Source organism: Pelobates fuscus, chromosome 9 (assembly GCF_036172605.1).
Source record: "Pelobates fuscus isolate aPelFus1 chromosome 9, aPelFus1.pri, whole genome shotgun sequence".
NCBI classification, from domain to species: Eukaryota; Metazoa; Chordata; class Amphibia; order Anura; family Pelobatidae; genus Pelobates; species Pelobates fuscus.
The window spans coordinates 9,236,164-9,256,508 of NC_086325.1; the positions used below are offsets into that span (position 1 = coordinate 9,236,164).

Sequence of the window (20,345 nt, forward strand, 5' to 3'; positions counted from 1 at the left end):
ACTGGCCTTGGCCACTGCTGATTGACATTGCACATTGTTGCATAGTTTGTTTCTATAAAAATTCCCAAGTCCTTTGCGTGTGTTGTTATCCCTAATTCGCTTCCATTAAGGGTATACATTGCTTGTGTATTCTTTACGCCGAAGTGCATAACTTTGCATTTTTCAACATTAAATTTCATCTGCCATTTGAGTGCCCAGTCCCCCAGTTTATCTAAATCCCTCTGCAGCAAAGTAATATCTTATTGTATTATTATTGTATTATTTTACAAAGTTTTGTGTCATCTGCAAACACTGAAACATGACTTTGAATGCTGTCTTCAAGATCATTTATAAACATGTTAAATAGAAGGGGTCCCAGAACAGACCCCTGAGGGACACCACTTGCCACCTCTGTCCAGCTTGAAAATTTACCATTAAAGGACCACTCTAGTGCCAGGAAAGCATACTCGTTTTCCTGGCACTAGAGTGCCCTGAGGGTGCCCCCACCCTCAGGGACCCCCTCCCGTCCGGCTCTGGAAAGGGGAAAGGGGTTAAATCTTACCTTTTTCCAGCGCTGAGCGGAGAGCTCTCCTCCTGCTCTCCTCCTCCGATCCGCCTCTTCTCCTCCCCGTCGGCTGAATGCGCACACGCGGCAAGAGCTGCGCGCGCATTCAGCCGGTCACATAGGAAAGCATTCATAATGCTTTCCTATGGACGCTTGCGTGCTCTCACTGTGATTTTCACAGTGAGAATCACGCAAGCGCCTCTAGCGGCTGTCAATGAGACAGCCACTAGAGGAAATAGGGGAAGGCTTAACTAATTGATAAACATAGCAGTTTCTCTGAAACTGCTATGTTTATAAAACAATTAGTTAACCCTAGCTGGACCTGGCACCCAGACCACTTCATTAAGCTGAAGTGGTCTGGGTGCCTAGAGTGGTCCTTTAATGACAACTCTTTGTACTCTGTTTTTAAGCCAATGTTCTACCCAAGAACAAGCATTTTCATCTAGACCGATTTCCTTGAGTTTGAACACTAATATATTGTGTGGAACTGTATCAAATGCCTTGGCAAAATCCAAATAGATCACATCCACTGCAACACCCTGATCTATACTTCTACTTACTTCTTCGTAGAACGCAATCAAGTTAGTTTTACATGACCTGTGCTTCATAAAACCGTGCCGATTTTTGCTGATAACCATGTTCTTCTCAAGGAATTCTTGAATATTATCCCTTAATAACCTTTCAAATATTTTCCCAGCCACAGGAACACTATAGTCACCTAAATTACTTTAGCTAAATAAAGCAGTTTTAGTGTATAGATCATTCCCCTGCAATTTCACTGCTCAATTCACTGTCATTTAGGAGTTAAATCACTTTGTTTCTGTTTATGCAGCCCTAGCCACACCTCCCCTGGCTATGATTGACAGAGCCTGCATGAAAAAAAAAACTGGTTTCACTTTCAAACAGATGTAATTTACCTTAAATAATTGTATCTCAATCTCTAAATTGAACTTTAATCACATACAGGAGGCTCTTGCAGGGTCTAGCAAGCTATTACCATAGCAGGGGATAAGAAAATCTTAATTAAGCAGAACTTGCGATAAAGAAAGCCTAAATAGGGCTCTCTTTACAGGAAGTGTTTATGGAAGGCTGTGCAAGTCACATGCAGGGAGGTGTGACTAGGGTTCATAAACAAAGGGATTTAACTCCTAAATGGCAGAGGATTGAGAAGTGAGGCTGCAGGGGCATGTTCTATACACCAAAACTGCTTCATTAAGCTAAAGTTGTTCAGGTGACTATAGTGTCCCTTTAAGCTCATAGGTCTATAATTTCCAGGCAAGGATTTTGAACCCTTGAGCGTGACTGCCTCCCCCACGTTCCTACTCACACACCTAAAATCAGGCCGACGATCTTTTCTAACACTAAGTGTGCGCAGGAACATACGTACATGCGCACCGAGTGATAACTTCTAGATTATTTCCCTGTGAAGAGAGAGAAAGTCTATTTGGGGGAACATGGGAGAACTTGCAAAGGCTGTTGCTCATAAGAACTGCAGCTTTTGCAAGCTGTTTAAGATATACACCCAATGAATGAATGAAAAACGTGTGTATGTGTTCATTGGGGGAATATCTCATCTATTAAACAGTGATATATTTATTTATCGTGTTACACAAACGACTTGTGAGTGTATTGATACCGGAGAAACTGACGGAAGTGAAGCACAGAGAGATGGACACAGGTTTCTTCAGGAAGGAAGAGATTCTTTATTGGATCACCGATCGGGACTCAGAGGGACTAGCGTCACCAAAATACCACAAGTTCTGAGTCCCGGACAATAGTGCAGGCTCCTTATATAGGCACATAACTCCTCCCATATTAAACTCCACCCACACATTCTCTTGACCAATCAATACAAATAAGAATTAACTTCCTGCTTGACCGCATGGCTTGTCCAGCACAATGGAGGAGGGGGAATACTACATCCTGTATTCTTGCACATGCTCCGTACACTACTGATCGTATCTTGCCTCGTGCAACCAACTGATCGATACGTCAGCATATGCACGTACACATGCCACGTGGTAATCTCGGCCTACTAAATTTATTTTTACCGAGATTCCACCACAGTATAGATCTGGAGATATATATTATAATTGGTCATGTCTGTGTAGCTGATGTTCACAATGATTATGTTTAACTATAGAGTGCCAACATATTCTGTGGTGATGTACACTGAACAAACAATTCAAATACATTGAATGCAAGAGACACGGTGAACTGGCTCTTTTTATTTTTATACTTTTTTTTTTCTGGCAACAATTGAATCAATTTCTCATTTTGGACCAGTTGCCTGTTTGCAATAATAGGGCTCTTTATTAAACCAGCAATTGTGCGAAATTGCGTATTCCAAACTTAGTCTAACACAGCTGAACTGGAGGAATACAATCTTCAATGTATCAGGTATTCTCGGCTTGGCTGTTATTCTGAGGAATATGGAATGTACATGGTGTATGTGTATACAGTATATACTCTGCCCAAGCCCTGCAGGGAGGCAGTGGTGTTGATTTGGGACTTAAAGGGACAGTGGCAATGGAGGGGGAGGGGGATTGTGTGAAGGGGGGGAGGGAGGGTCAGCCTCCCATGTTAGCAGTAGGTGCAATAGAAGACAATGATAACATGGAGTCTGAGTCAGGCTGGGTTTTTGTCACTAATAAATGTGACATTTTCCAATTTACCCACCACTGATTTCTTTTCCCAATCCACCTAATGTCATGTGTCCCAAAGGCTGAGTTTTTTTTTGGTCCTTTAGTGAATTTTAAAGTGTCTAAAGTGATTTCACATTTTGGGTAAAAAAAAAAAAAGCCAGCCATGTTTTCAGTTCGACTGTTTTGTCCTAAAAGCTTAAAGGAACACTATAGTCACCTAAATTACTAGCTAAATAAAGCAGTTTTAGTGTATAGATCATTCCCCTGCAAATTCACTGCTCAATTCACTGTCATTTAGGAGTTAAATCACTTTGTTTCTGTTTATGCAGCCCTAGCCACACCTCCCCTGGCTATGATTGACAGAGCCTGCATGAAAAAAAACTGGTTTCACTTTCAAACAGATGTAATTTACCTTAAATAATTGCATCTCAATCTCTAAATTGAACTTTAATCACATACAGGAGGCTCTTGCAGGGTCTAGCAAGCTATTAACATAGCAGGGGATAAGAAAATCTTAATTAAACAGAACTTGCAATAAAGAAAGCCTAAATAGGGCTCTCTTTACAGGAAGTGTTTATGGAAGGCTGTGCAAGTCACATGCAGGGAGGTGTGACTAGGGTTCATAAACAAAGGGATTTAACTCCTAAATGGCAGAGGATTGAGAAGTGAGGCTGCAGGGGCATGTTCTATACACCAAAACTGCTTCATTAAGCTAAAGTTGTTCAGGTGACTATAGTGTCCCTTTAAATCTTTGTAAATTCCAGTCTTTTCAGAGTCCTTCATCTGTGAGCAATGCTGAACTGGTACTGGGTTATACTGTGGGGATGGGAGTACTGGGTTATACTGTGGGGATGGGAGTACTGGGTTATACTGTGGGGATGGGAGTACTGGGGTGATGGGAGTACTGTGTGTATACTGGGGGGATGGGAGTGCTGGGTTATACTGGGGGGATGGGAGTACTGGGGGGATGGGAGTACTGGGGGGATGGGAGTACTTGGTGTATACTGGGGGATGGGAGTACTGGGTTATACTGGGTGTAAACTGGGGGGATGGGAGTACTGGGTTATAGTGGGGGGATGGGAGTACTGGGTTATACTGGCGGGTGGGAGTACTGGGTTATACTGGCGGGTGGGAGTACTGGGTGTATACTGGGGCGATGGGAGTACTGGGTTATACTGGTGGATGGGAGTACTGGGTTATACTGGGGGATGGGAGTACTGGGTTATAATGGGGGATGGGAGTACTGGGTTATATTTGGGGAATGGAGGTACTGGGTGTATACTGGGGGGGAATGGGAGTACTGGGTTATACTGGGGGGGAATGGAGGTACTGGGTGTATACTGGGGGATGGGAGTGCTGGGTTATACTGGGGGGATAGGAGTGCTGGGTTATACTGGGGGGATGGGAGCGCTGGGTTATAGTGGGGGATGGGAGCACTGGGTGTATACTGGGAAGATGGGAGTGCTGGGTTATACTGGGGGATGGGAGTGCTGGGTTATACTGGGGGGATGGGTGCACTGGGTTATACTGGGGGGATGGGTGCACTGGGTTATACTGGGGGGATGGGTGCACTGGGTTATACTGGGGGGGTGGGAGTACTGGGTTATACTGGGGGATGGGAGTACTGGGTTATAGTGGGGAATGGGAGTAGTGGGTTATACTTGGGGGAATGGGAGTAGTGGGTTATACTGGGGGGGATGGGAGTAGTGGGTTATACTGGGGGGGATGGGAGTACTAGGTTATACTGGGGGGATGGGAGTACTGGGTTATACTGGGGGATGGGAGTACTGGGTGTATACTGGGGGTAAGGGAGTACTGGGTTATACTGAGGGATGGGAGTACTGGGTTATACTGGGGGGGGATGGGAGTACTGGGTTATACTGGGGGATGGGTGCACTGGGTTATACTGGGGGGATGGGTGCACTGGGTTATACTGGGGGGGTGGGAGTACTGGGTTATACTGGGGGATGGGAGTACTGGGTTATAGTGGGGAATGGGAGTAGTGGGTTATACTTGGGGGAATGGGAGTAGTGGGTTATACTGGGGGGGATGGGAGTACTAGGTTATACTGGGGGGATGGGTGTACTGGGTTATACTGGGGGATGGGAGTACTGGGTGTATACTGGGGGTAAGGGAGTACTGGGTTATACTGAGGGATGGGAGTACTGGGTTATACTGGGGGGGATGGGAGTACTGGGTTATACTGGGGGATGGGAGTACTGGGTTATACTGGGGGGATGGGAGTACTGGGTGTATACTGGGGGGATGGGAGTACTGGGTGTATACTGGGGGGGATGGGAGTACTGGGTGTATACTGGGGGGATGGGAGTACTGGGTGTATACTGGGGGAATGGGAATACTGGGTTATAGTGGGGGATGGGAGTACTGGGTTATAGTGGGGGATGGGAGTACTGGGTTATATTTGGGGAATGGAGGTACTGGGTGTATACTGGGGGGGAATGGGAGTACTGGGTTATACTGGGGGGGAATGGAGGTACTGGGTGTATACTGGGGGGATGGGAGTGCTGGGTTATACTGGGGGGATGGGAGTGTTGGGTTATACTGGGGGGATGGGAGCGCTGGGTTATAGTGGGGGATGGGAGCACTGGGTGTATACTGGGAAGATGGGAGTGCTGGGTTATACTGGGAAGATGGGAGTGCTGGGTTATACTGGGGGGATGGGTGCACTGGGTTATACTGGGGGGATGGGTGCACTGGGTTATACTGGGGGGATGGGTGCACTGGGTTATACTGGGGGGGTGGGAGTACTGGGTTATACTGGGGGATGGGAGTACTGGGTTATAGTGGGGAATGGGAGTAGTGGGTTATACTTGGGGGAATGGGAGTAGTGGGTTATACTGGGGGGATGGGAGTACTAGGTTATACTGGGGGGATGGGAGTACTGGGTTATACTGGGGGATGGGAGTACTGGGTGTATACTGGGGGTAAGGGAGTACTGGGTTATACTGAGGGATGGGAGTACTGGGTTATACTGGGGGGATGGGAGTACTGGGTTATACTGGGGGGATGGGAGTACTGGGGGGGATGGGAGTACTGGGTTATACTGGGGGATGGGAGTACTGGGTTATACTGGGGGATGGGAGTACTGGGTGTATACTGGGGGGATGGGAGTACTGGGTGTATACTGGGGGGATGGGAGTACTGGGTGTATACTGGGGGAATGGGAATACTGGGTTATAGTGGGGGATGGGAGTACTGGGTTATAGTGGGGAATGGGAGTACTGGGTTATAGTGGGGAATGGGAGTACTGGGTTATAGTGGGGGGATGGGAGTACTGGGTGTATACTGGGGGTAAGGGAGTACTGGGTTATACCGGGGGGATTTGAGTACTGGGTTATACCGGGGGGATTTGAGTACTGGGTTATACTGGGGGGATGGGAGTACTGGGTTATACTGGGGGGATGGGAGTACTGGGTTATACTGGGGGGATGGGAGTACTGGGTTATACTGGGGGGATGGGAGTACTGGGTTATACTGGGGGGATGGGAGTACTGGGTTATACTGGGGGGATGGGAGTACTGGGTTATACTGGGGGGATGGGAGTACTGGGTTATACTGGGGGGATGGGAGTACTGGGTTATACTGGGGGGATGGGAGTACTGGGTTATACTGGGGGGATGGGAGTACTGGGTTATACTGGGGGGATAGGAGTACTGGGTTATACTGGGGGATGGGAGTGCTGGGTTATACTGGGGGGATGGGAGTACTGGGTGTATACTGGGGGTAAGGGAGTACTGGGTTATACCGGGGGGATTTGAGTACTGGGTTATACCGGGGGGATTTGAGTACTGGGTTATACTGGGGGGGAATGGGAGTAGTGGGTTATACTGGGGGGAAATGGGAGTAGTGGGTTATACTGGGGGGGAATGGGAGTACTGGGTGTATACTGGGGGGGATGGGAGTACTGGGTGTATACTGGGGGTAAGGGAGTACTGGGTTATACCGGGGGGATGGGAGTACTGGGTTATACCGGGGGGGATGGGAGTACTGGGTGTATACTGGGGGAATGGGAGTACTGGGTGTATACTGGGGGAGATGGGAGTACTGGGTGTATACTGGGGGAGATGGGAGTACTGGGTGTATACTGGGGGAGTACATAGTTTAAATCTGTATCAAATATTAGGTAAGTGTTGATAAAATGCACTCACAAGATATAGACGAAAGATAGCGCTCTAGGGTGCCTCCCCCGGTAGTAATGGGGGGCTGTTATCTTCCTCCAGTTGCTCCAAAAGAGTAGATGAAAAACAGGACTCCCAGGATGGTGGAAAAAAGTAAAACGGCTTTATTGAGGATGAAACATCACCCAGCAGTAAAAAAATGAAATATAATCTTAATACTAAGGAGCTTGTCCATGCTCTAGTAATTTCCCGCATGGATTATTGTAACCCTCTCCTGATTGGTCTTCCCAATAGCCGTACTGCACCCCTACAGTCCGTAATGAATGCTGCTGCTAGATTGATTTTCCTCTCTAGTCGTTTCTCTCACACCTCACCCCTCTGCCAGTCCTTACATTGGCTTCCTGTATGCTATAGGAGTCAATTCAAGGTACTAACTCACACCTATAAAGCACTGAACAACTCTATCCCCTCTTATATCTCCTCACAGATCCATAGGTATGTCCCTTCTCGGTCTCTCCGCTCTGCACGTGACCACCTCCTGTCCGTTGTCCGCACTCGTACAGCCAACTCGCGCTTGCAGGACTTCTCGCGGGCAGCTCCCTTCCTATGGAATAGCCTGCCTACCGCCATCAGACTCTCCCCTAGTCTTGCATCTTTTAAGAAGTGCCTTAAAACCCATCTCTTTAGGAAAGCTTATGGCCTCCAATACTAACCCCTACCTCACATACCTGTCTCTTGCCCTCTCCTAAAGGGCAGCCCACCTTATTTGATTGCAAATTCCTGTCCTAATGTGTTTTACACCCTACCTCCTATAGAATGTAAGCTCGATTGAGCAGGGTCCTCTTCAACCTATTGTTTCTGTAAGTTTATTTGTAATTGTCCTATTTATAGTTAAATCCCCTCTCATAATATTGTAAAGCGCTACGGAATTTGTTGGCGCTATATAAATGGCAATAATAATAATAATAATAATAATATTCGGGTGACGGCCAAGTTGCAGGCCGACCTTCAAGTCTGGAGTGCCTTCCTTGGTAAGTATAACGGGCTGTCGTGCTAGAAGCGGTGTCCAACACAGAGCTGGACATCTTTACGGATGCCTTGGGATTGGTAGATTTTGGGGCCTTCTTTCGGGGGCGGTGGCTTGGCCTGCGGATTGGCGGGGGCTGGATATGATGCAGAACCTTATGTTTTTGGAACTTTTTCCCATAGTGGTGGCTCTGGCATTATGGGAGGAAGACATGCAGGATCGGGTGATGGTTTTTCTCACGAACAATATGAACGTGGTCCATGTGGTTAATCGATCATCGTCTGCGTCTCCTCCAGTTCTGGCTCTCTTGCGACATCTAGTGCTGTCAAGCTTACGGTTTAATGTGTGGATTAAGGCTGGTCATGTCCCTGGGGAATTGAATGTCGTGGCTGTCTCGGTTTCAGTGGGACATTTTTCGGGAGTCGGCTCCCGGTGCGGATCGAAGGGGTCTTCGCTGCCCTGCGTACTTATGGGACCTGGTTTTGGAGGCTTGATGTCCTTGGTGTCAGACTTGTTGTGTGCCCCTACGTGGAAAGCTTACAGGTCGGTATGGGTAGGTTGGTTGGCACTTGTGGATGATTCGGTTCGGCTGTCATCTGAGGCGTTCCAGTTCGAGGTGACGCTACTCTGTCTGAATAATATTGGGCCGCTCGGCGGGCAGAGTCACGCTTCTACGGACGGAACCTGGGGATTTCAGCGGAATTAGCGAGGGTTCGCCGGTGCATTTTTAATGTGGGTCTTCAAGCGGGAAAGGAACAGGCGTTGGCTGCGGGGGGTGCGATGCCGGTTAATGGGAATAAGGGCCGGCATCGCGGTGGCGGAGTTCCTGGCCAGCACAAGAAATACCTGAGACAAGGCTTTGGGGAGTGGTCGCCTGCTAGGGCTGATGGCAGAAAGCAGCCTGTACGAACTCTGGAAATACACGGTTTATCTGTCTGTTTGGTAGTCACCCCAACAGCTGACAGGTGGTAAAATGCTGGCTGTGTTTAAACAGTGAAAATAAAGCTGTGGCCGTTGCCCTTATCCAATACTCAGGTGTCATGTGGTTACTGGGGGGGGTGTAACGGGTAGATTATTGGGTCAGCAGTCATGGTTGGGGTTCTGTAAAGTTATGGGGGGCCACTGGTTTACTCACCAAACTATGAATTGGATGTTTTAAGACAAAATAGCCAATCTGGTAAAATGGCTGTTTATTATTATCCTGGGTTCAGTCTGGTAAAATGGCTGTTATTATTATCCTGGGTTCAGTCTGGTAAAATGGCTGTTATTATTATCCTGGGTTTAGTCTGGTAAAATGGCTGTTATTATTATACTGGGTTCAGTCTGGTAAAATGGCTGTTATTATTATCCTGGGTTCAATCTGGTAAAATGGCTGTTATTATTATACTGGGTTCAGTCTGGTAAAATGGCTGTTATTATTATCCTGGGTTCAGTCTGGTAAAATGGCTGTTATTATTATCCTGGGTTCAGTCTGGTAAAATGGCTGTTATTATTATCCTGGGTTTAGTCTGGTAAAATGGCTGTTATTATTATCCTGGGTTCAGTCTGGTAAAATGGCTGTTATTATTATCCGGGGTTCAGTCTGGTAAAATGGCTGTTATTATTATACTGGGTTCAGTCTGGTAAAATGGCTGTTATTATTATCCTGGGTTCAGTCTGGTAAAATGGCTGTTATTATTATCCTGGGTTCAGTCTGGTAAAATGGCTGCTATTATTATCCTGGGTTCAGTCTGGTAAAATGGCTGTTATTATTATACTGGGTTCAGTCTGGTAAAATGGCTGTTATTATTATCCTGGGTTCAGTCTGGTAAAATGGCTGTTATTATTATACTGGGTTCAGTCTGGTAAAATGGCTGCTATTATTATCCTGGGTTCAGTCTGGTAAAATGGCTGTTATTATTATACTGGGTTCAGTCTGGTAAAATGGCTGCTATTATTATCCTGGGTTCAGTCTGGTAAAATGGCTGTTATTATTATACTGGGTTCAGTCTGGTAAAATGGCTGTTATTATTATCCTGGGTTCAGTCTGGTAAAATGGCTGTTATTATTATCCTGGGTTTAGTCTGCTATAATGGCTGTTTATTATAACTGTGTATTATTGCCCTGGGTTCAGGCTGGTATAATGGCTGTTTATTATAACTCTGTATTCAGGCTGGTATAATGGCTGTTTATTATAACTATATTATTGCCCTGGGTTCAGGCTGGTATAATGACTGTTTATTATAATGTATATCATTGCCCTATATTTTACTATATTGATGGCTGCTGGTTTAGTGACTGTTTATTATAACTGTGTATTGTAATGGCTGTTTATTATAACTGTGTATTATAATGCCTGTTTGTTATAACTATATTATTGCCCTATATATTATTATATTGATGGCTGTTTATTATAATGTATATTATTGTCCTATATATTATTATACTGTATTAATGGCTTTTTATTATAATGTATATTATTATACTGTATTAATGGCTGTTTATTATAATGTATATTATTATACTGTATTGATGGCTGTTTATTATAATGTATATTATTATATGGATAGCTGCTGGTATAATGGCTGTTTATTATAATGTATATTATTATATGGATAGCTGCTGGTATAATGGCTGTTTATTATAATGTATATTATTATATGGATAGCTGCTGGTATAATGGCTGTTTATTATAATGTATATTATTATATGGATAGCTGCTGGTATAATGGCTGTTTATTATAACTGTATATTATTATATGGATAGCTGCTGGTATAATGGCTGTTTATTATAATGTATATTATTATATGGATAGCTGCTGGTATAATGGCTGTTTGTTATAACTGTATATTATTATATGGATAGCTGCTGGTATAATGGCGGTTTATTATAATGTATATTATTATATGGATAGCTGCTGGTATAATGGCTGTGTATTATAATGCATATTATTATATGGATAGCTGCTGGTATAATGGCTGTGTATTATAATGTATATTATTATATGGATAGCTGCTGGTATAATGGCTGTGTATTATAATGTATATTATTATATGGATAGCTGCTGGTATAATGGCTGTGTATTATAATGTATATTATTATATGGATAGCTGCTGGTATAATGGCTGTGTATTATAATGTATATTATTATATGGATAGCTGCTGGTATAATGGCTGTTTATTATAACTGTATATTATTATATGGATAGCTGCTGGTATAATGGCTGTTTATTATAATGTATATTATTATATGGATAGCTGCTGGTATAATGGCTGTTTATTATAATGTATATTATTATATGGATAGCTGCTGGTATAATGGCTGTTTATTATAACTGTATATTATTATATGGATAGCTGCTGGTATAATGGCTGTTTATTATAACTGTATATTATTATATGGATAGCTGCTGGTATAATGGCTGTTTATTATAACTGTATATTATTATATGGATAGCTGCTGGTATAATGGCTGTTTATTATAATGTATATTATTATATGGATAGCTGCTGGTATAATGGCTGTTTATTATAACTGTATATTATTATATGGATAGCTGCTGGTATAATGGCTGTTTATTATAACTGTATATTATTATATGGATAGCTGCTGGTATAATGGCTGTTTATTATAACTGTATATTATTATATGGATAGCTGCTGGTATAATGGCTGTTTATTATAATGTATATTATTATATGGATAGCTGCGGGTATAATGGCTGTTTATTATAATGTATATTATTATATGGATAGCTGCGGGTATAATGGCTGTTTATTATAATGTATATTATTATATGGATAGCTGCTGGTATAATGGCTGTTTATTATAATGTATATTATTATATGGATAGCTGCTGGTATAATGGCTGTTTATTATAATGTATATTATTATATGGATAGCTGCTGGTATAATGGCTGTTTATTATAATGTATATTATTATATGGATAGCTGCTGGTATAATGGCTGTGTATTATAATGTATATTATTATATGGATAGCTGCTGGTATAATGGCTGTTTATTATAACTGTATATTATTATATGGATAGCTGCTGGTATGGCTGTTTATTATAACTGTATATTATTATATGGATAGCTGCTGGTATAATGGCTGTTTATTATAACTGTATATTATTATATGGATAGCTGCTGGTATAATGGCTGTTTATTATAATGTATATTATTATATGGATAGCTGCTGGTATAATGGCTGTTTATTATAATGTATATTATTATATGGATAGCTGCTGGTATAATGGCTGTTTATTATAATGTATATTATTATATGGATAGCTGCGGGTATAATGGCTGTTTATTATAATGTATATTATTATATGGATAGCTGCTGGTATGGCTGTTTATTATAACTGTATATTATTATATGGATAGCTGCTGGTATGGCTGTTTATTATAACTGTATATTATTATATGGATAGCTGCTGGTATAATGGCTGTTTATTATAATGTATATTATTATATGGATAGCTGCTGGTATAATGGCTGTTTATTATAATGTATATTATTATATGGATAGCTGCGGGTATAATGGCTGTTTATTATAATGTATATTATTATATGGATAGCTGCTGGTATAATGGCTGTTTATTATAATGTATATTATTATATGGATAGCTGCGGGTATAATGGCTGCTGGTTGGTTTATTATGATTCTGGGTTCAGGCTGACTCTGGGAATTAAAGGGCTGGGTGGGAGGGGCTGTATTCTGCTCCGCTGGCTGTGACTGTTGCATGCCGGGAGTTGTTGTTTCCCGCCCCTTCCTGCCTATTGGTTTCTGGCGGCTCGGCACTACCATTCCCGTGATGCAGTGCGCGGCCTGTGGGCGGGCCTGGCTGCTAGCTGGATCTATTTCTGCTTGAATGTGGCGGCGGGAATCAGTTTTCCTGAATGGGGGGGAGTGAGTACCCACACTCAGCCTCGCACTCAGCTTCAATATCAGCTACTTCACCTGCAATGAGCCGCCTGAGGACGGTGAGTATCGGTGGGATCCGGCTACCTGCACCCGGGGAGGGTTACCGGGCTTCCATTACTGGGGGTCTCACCGTGTATTAACTGGGGGTCTCACCGTGTATTAACTGGGGGTCTCACTCTGTATTAACTGGGGGTCTCACTCTGTATTAGCTGGGGGTCTCACCGTGTATTAGCTGGGGGTCTCACTCTGTATTAGCTGGGGGTCTCACTCTGTATTAGCTGGGGGTCTCACCGTGTATTAGCTGGGGGTCTCACCGTGTATTAGCTGGGGGTCTCACCGTGTATTAGCTGGGGGTCTCACTCTGTATTAACTGGGGGTCTCACTCTGTATTAGCTGGGGGTCTCACTCTGTATTAGCTGGGGGTCTCACTCTGTATTAGCTGGGGGTCTCACTCTGTATTAGCTGGGGGTCTCACTCTGTATTAGCTGGGGGTCTCACTCTGTATTAGCTGGGGGTCTCACTCTGTATTAGCTGGGGGTCTCACTCTGTATTAGCTGGGGGTCTCACTCTGTATTAGCTGGGGGTCTCACTCTGTATTAGCTGGGGGTCTCACTCTGTATTAGCTGGGGGTCTCACTCTGTATTAGCTGGGGGTCTCACTCTGTATTAGCTGGGGGTCTCACTCTGTATTAGCTGGGGGTCTCACTCTGTATTAGCTGGGGGTCTCACTCTGTATTAGCTGGGGGTCTCACTCTGTATTAGCTGGGGGTCTCACTCTGTATTAGCTGGGGGTCTCACTCTGTATTAGCTGGGGGTCTCACTCTGTATTAGCTGGGGGTCTCACTCTGTATTAGCTGGGGGTCTCACTCTGTATTAGCTGGGGGTCTCACTCTGTATTAGCTGGGGGTCTCACTCTGTATTAGCTGGGGGTCTCACTCTGTATTAGCTGGGGGTCTCACTCTGTATTAGCTGGGGGTCTCACTCTGTATTAGCTGGGGGTCTCACTCTGTATTAGCTGGGGGTCTCACTCTGTATTAGCTGGGGGTCTCACTCTGTATTAGCTGGGGGTCTCACTCTGTATTAGCTGGGGGTCTCACTCTGTATTAGCTGGGGGTCTCACTCTGTATTAGCTGGGGGTCTCACTCTGTATTAGCTGGGGGTCTCACTCTGTATTAGCTGGGGGTCTCACTCTGTATTAGCTGGGGGTCTCACTCTGTATTAGCTGGGGGTCTCACTCTGTATTAGCTGGGGGTCTCACTCTGTATTAGCTGGGGGTCTCACTCTGTATTAGCTGGGGGTCTCACTCTGTATTAGCTGGGGGTCTCACTCTGTATTAGCTGGGGGTCTCACTCTGTATTAGCTGGGGGTCTCACTCTGTATTAGCTGGGGGTCTCACTCTGTATTAGCTGGGGGTCTCACTCTGTATTAGCTGGGGGTCTCACTCTGTATTAGCTGGGGGTCTCACTCTGTATTAGCTGGGGGTCTCACTCTGTATTAGCTGGGGGTCTCACTCTGTATTAGCTGGGGGTCTCACTCTGTATTAGCTGGGGGTCTCACTCTGTATTAGCTGGGGGTCTCACTCTGTATTAGCTGGGGGTCTCACTCTGTATTAGCTGGGGGTCTCACTCTGTATTAGCTGGGGGTCTCACTCTGTATTAGCTGGGGGTCTCACTCTGTATTAGCTGGGGGTCTCACACTGTATTAGCTGGGGGTCTCACTCTGTATTAGCTGGGGGTCTCACCGTGTATTAGCTGGGGGTCTCACCGTGTATTAGCTGGGGGTCTCACCGTGTATTAGCTGGGGGTCTCACCGTGTATTAGCTGGGGGTCTCACCGTGTATTAGCTGGGGGTCTCACCGTGTATTAGCTGGGGGTCTCACCGTGTATTAGCTGGGGGTCTCACCGTGTATTAGCTGGGGGTCTCACCGTGTATTAGCTGGGGGTCTCACCGTGTATTAGCTGGGGGTCTCACCGTGTATTAGCTGGGGGTCTCACCGTGTATTAGCTGGGGGTCTCACCGTGTATTAGCTGGGGGTCTCACCGTGTATTAGCTGGGGGTCTCACCGTGTATTAGCTGGGGGTCTCACCGTGTATTAGCTGGGGGTCTCACCGTGTATTAGCTGGGGGTCTCACCGTGTATTAGCTGGGGGTCTCACCGTGTATTAGCTGGGGGTCTCACCGTGTATTAGCTGGGGGTCTCACCGTGTATTAGCTGGGGGTCTCACCGTGTATTAGCTGGGGGTCTCACCGTGTATTAGCTGGGGGTCTCACCGTGTATTAGCTGGGGGTCTCACCGTGTATTAGCTGGGGGGTCTCACCGTGTATTAGCTGGGGGTCTCACCGTGTATTAGCTGGGGGTCTCACCGTGTATTAGCTGGGGGTCTCACCGTGTATTAGCTGGGGGTCTCACCGTGTATTAGCTGGGGGTCTCACCGTGTATTAGCTGGGGGTCTCACCGTGTATTAGCTGGGGGTCTCACCGTGTATTAGCTGGGGGTCTCACCGTGTATTAGCTGGGGGTCTCACCGTGTATTAGCTGGGGGTCTCACCGTGTATTAGCTGGGGGTCTCACCGTGTATTAGCTGGGGGTCTCACCGTGTATTAGCTGGGGGTCTCACCGTGTATTAGCTGGGGGTCTCACCGTGTATTAGCTGGGGGTCTCACCGTGTATTAGCTGGGGGTCTCACCGTGTATTAGCTGGGGGTCTCACCGTGTATTAGCTGGGGGTCTCACCGTGTATTAGCTGGGGGTCTCACCGTGTATTAGCTGGGGGTCTCACCGTGTATTAGCTGGGGGTCTCACCGTGTATTAGCTGGGGGTCTCACCGTGTATTAGCTGGGGGTCTCACCGTGTATTAGCTGGGGGTCTCACCGTGTATTAGCTGGGGGTCTCACCGTGTATTAGCTGGGGGTCTCACCGTGTATTAGCTGGGGGTCTCACCGTGTATTAGCTGGGGGTCTCACCGTGTATTAGCTGGGGGTCTCACCGTGTATTAGCTGGGGGTCTCACCGTGTATTAGCTGGGGGTCTCACCGTGTATTAGCTGGGGGTCTCACCGTGTATTAGCTGGGGGTCTCACCGTGTATTAGCTGGGGGGGGATCTCACTCTGTATTAGCTGGGGGGTGATCTCACTCTGTATTAGCTGGGGGGGGATCTCACTCTGTATTAGCTGGGGGGGGATCTCACTCTGTATTAGCTGGGGGGGGATCTCACTCTGTATTAGCTGGGGGGGGATCTCACTCTGTATTAGCTGGGGGGGGGATCTCACCGTGTATTAGCTGGGGGGGGGGGGATCTCACCGTGTATTAGCTGGGGGGGGGGGATCTCACCGTGTATTAGCTGGGGGGGGGGGGATCTCACCGTGTATTAGCTGGGGGGGGGGATCTCACCGTGTATTAGCTGGGGGGGGGAGATCTCACCGTGTATTAGCTGGGGGGGGAGATCTCACCGTGTATTAGCTGGGGGGGGGAGATCTCACCGTGTATTAGCTGGGGGGGGAGATCTCACCGTGTATTAGCTGGGGGGGGAGATCTCACCGTGTATTAGTTGGGGGGGGGGGGGGGGGGAGATCTCACCGTTGTATTAGCTGGGGGGGGATCTCACCGTGTATTAGCTGGGGGATCTCACCGTGTATTAGCTGGGGGGGGGATCTCACCGTGTATTAGCTGGGGGGGGTAGATCTCACCGTGTATTAGCTGGGGGGGTAGATCTCACCGTGTATTAGCTGGGGGGGGGTAGATCTCACCGTGTATTAGCTGGGGGGGGTAGATCTCACCGTGTATTAGCTGGGGGGGGGGTAGATCTCACCGTGTATTAGCTGGGGGGGGGTAGATCTCACCGTGTATTAGCTGGGGGTAGATCTCACCGTGTATTAGCTGGGGGTAGATCTCACCGTGTATTAGCTGGGGGGGGGGGATCTCACCGTGTATTAGCTGGGGGGGGGAATCTCACCGTGTATTAGCTGGGGGGGGATCTCACCGTGTATTAGCTGGGGGGGGATCTCACCGTGTATTAGCTGGGGGGGGGATCTCACCGTGTATTAGCTGGGGGGGGATCTCACCGTGTATTAGTTGGGGGGGGGGGGGGGGGTAGATCTCACCGTGTATTAGCTGGGGGGAGATCTCACCGTGTATTAGCTGGGGGGGGGGGGGATCTCACCGTGTATTAGCTGGGGGGGTAGATCTCACCGTGTATTAGCTGGGGGGAGATCTCACCGTGTATTAGCTGGGGGGGGGGGGATCTCACCGTGTATTAGCTGGGGGGGGATCTCACCGTGTATTAGCTGGGGGGGGATCTCACCGTGTATTAGCTGGGGGGGGGATCTCACCGTGTATTAGCTGGGGGGGGATCTCACCGTGTATTAGCTGGGGGGATCTCACCGTGTATTAGCTGGGGGGGGATCTCACCGTGTATTAGTTGGGGGGGGGGGGGGATCTCACCGTGTATTAGTTGGGGGGGGGGGGATCTCACCGTGTATTAGTTGGGGGGGGGGGGGATCTCACCGTGTATTAGTTGGGGGGGGGGATCTCACCGTGTATTAGTTGGGGGGGGGGGATCTCACCGTGTATTAGTTGGGGGGGGGGGGGGGATCTCACCGTGTATTAGTTGGGGGGGGATCTCACCGTGTATTAGTTGGGGGGGGGGGGAGATCTCACCGTGTATTAGCTGGGGGGGGATCTCACCGTGTATTAGCTGGGGGGGATCTCACCGTGTATTAGCTGGGGGGGATCTCACCGTGTATTAGCTGGGGGATCTCACCGTGTATTAGCTGGGGGGATCTCACCGTGTATTAGCTGGGGGGGATCTCACCGTGTATTAGCTGGGGGGGATCTCACCGTGTATTAGCTGGGGGGGATCTCACCGTGTATTAGCTGGGGGGGATCTCACCGTGTATTAGCTGGGGGGGATCTCACCGTGTATTAGCTGGGGGGGATCTCACCGTGTATTAGCTGGGGGGGATCTCACCGTGTATTAGCTGGGGGGGATCTCACCGTGTATTAGCTGGGGGGGATCTCACCGTGTATTAGCTGGGGGGGATCTCACCGTGTATTAGCTGGGGGGGATCTCACCGTGTATTAGCTGGGGGGGATCTCACCGTGTATTAGCTGGGGGGGATCTCACCGTGTATTAGCTGGGGGGGATCTCACCGTGTATTAGCTGGGGGGGATCTCACCGTGTATTAGCTGGGGGGGGATCTCACCGTGTATTAGCTGGGGGGGATCTCACCGTGTATTAGCTGGGGGGGATCTCACCGTGTATCAGCTGGGGGGGATCGGGATCTCACCGTGTATCAGCTGGGGGGGGGGGGGGGATCTCACCGTGTATCAGCTGGGGGGGGGGGATCTCACCGTGTATCAGCCTGGGGGGGGGGGATGTCTCGCCCTGTGTGTCCAATCTGGGGACAGGTCCAGTATGGGAACAGGTCAATTTGTGTCTAATCTGGGACAGGTGTAAGTTGCGGTCCCCGTCTAATCATGGGCATCTTTGGGGTGATCAGTCAATGTGTATAATCATGACCTGGTATATATGGGGATCGAAAGGTGCTGCAGAGTAATATGTATAATTCTTCTGTAATGTTTGTGCTATATGCATACACTGTATACATGCTGTGCCTCCCTCTAATGTTATGTGCACTTTCTATGCTTTACAGACAACCTTAGTGTAACTAAAACACCCAGGGGTTGAATCACTGGTAGGAGTTTCATATTTTTGGCTTTGGATCTATATTAATGGGGCTTGGTTTAACACTAGTAATGTAAATTCTTCTTGATGTGGGACTAACGCAAAGATTAGATTCCATTTTATCTTTGTTGTCCCTAAAACCTATTTGCAAAATCTTACTAAATTCCTCTTTTACTCGCAGATGGCAAGTAAGGGCGTGAAAAGGAAAGTTGGTGAATTGGAGCAGAGTGGGAGCAGTGCACACCGTCCCTGTATCTGTTATAGGCACAACCCTGCTACGGCCAGAGAGTTTATGGTCCAGGTAACTTTGGAGAAGATGTCCAGGTGTATTATGCAAGACTGTAGTCCAAGGGTACTTGTCCTGCTTGCCAACTTTCTGAAAGTCATCCAGAGTGATGTGAATGCTCGTTGTCCCTGTCCGGAGCCCTGTGCAGATATGCCATTTTCTGACTTTGAGGATCCACCTCCCGCACCAGCTGTAAGTATCGGTGCAGAGATGGAGTGCTTGGCTTATCTGCCTGAAGATCTGAAGAACCTCACACTGCCTGCTATTGCGGTAGATGTCTCGGCCTCTGCTGCTATAGATATCATCATTAAAGATCTTCAAGAAGTTTCTGAGACCCCCCAATACTCGATAACTCCTCATTACTCTGTAACTAACACTGAAATCCAGACTTCTTGCCCTCCAACAACTCAGCCTACACTATTTGACAACCTAAACAACCTCTTGGATTCCAGTTCAGCAGCTTTCCCTAGCAGCAATAATAATGAAGAATTGATCAATAGCCTGATATTGGCTGCAAGCAATGCTCCCTCGCTCCCGGAGATCCCAGTAGACTGGGACACTTGTATGTTGGATGCATCGGCTGAACCGACCTGTGAAATGACTGACAATTTCCGGCCTCTGCAGGAGATACCTGCTAGCCCCATGCATTCTCTGTTCGGACGCTTTGAAATAACTAGATCTTCCTACCTCAACGGAATCTCCTTAAACGACCGTTTTATGGATATAGACACGTCTGTCTTTGAGAAAGAAATATCTGGTGATGGCAGCACCACAACCCAGTTACCACCTCCTGAGGACGTCTGGATTGAGCCTTACTGCACTGCTCCCTCTTGCAATTTGAGCAAGAGTGTAAAGGACTCAAATGAACTTGACCACATTATGGGAGCCCTTGTAGGATACTGACTGTCATCACACTAACAACTTTCTTGTAGACTCTAAATTTCTGAAATGCAAACCTGGAAAGTGTTAACGTTGGAAAGAAATGCTAACTTTGCACAAACTTGTGTCCCTTACTGGCTACACAGAGCATAGGGAGATAGTGACTCCTGCCTGTGAGAAGGGGCTACTTTGTTTACAGAAGCAATTCATTACCTCAAAATATTCACCTATGATCG

General features: G+C 46.9%; 1 protein-coding gene across 1 annotated transcript; it reads left to right on the plus strand.

The window, feature by feature from the left end:
- Window positions 1-19,260: 19,260 nt before the first annotated feature.
- LOC134573588 (SERTA domain-containing protein 2-like) lies at window positions 19,261-20,133 on the plus strand. The gene has a single exon (XM_063433372.1). The coding sequence runs from the start codon at window positions 19,261-19,263 to the stop codon at window positions 20,131-20,133; it is 873 nt and encodes a 290-aa protein (XP_063289442.1).
- Window positions 20,134-20,345: the final 212 nt, after the last annotated feature.

Bases quoted from the DNA above. Each gene is read 5' to 3' on its own strand.
- LOC134573588 (XM_063433372.1), top strand. From the start codon at position 19,261: ATGTCCAGGTGTATTATGCAAGACTGTAGTCCAAGGGTACTTGTCCTG.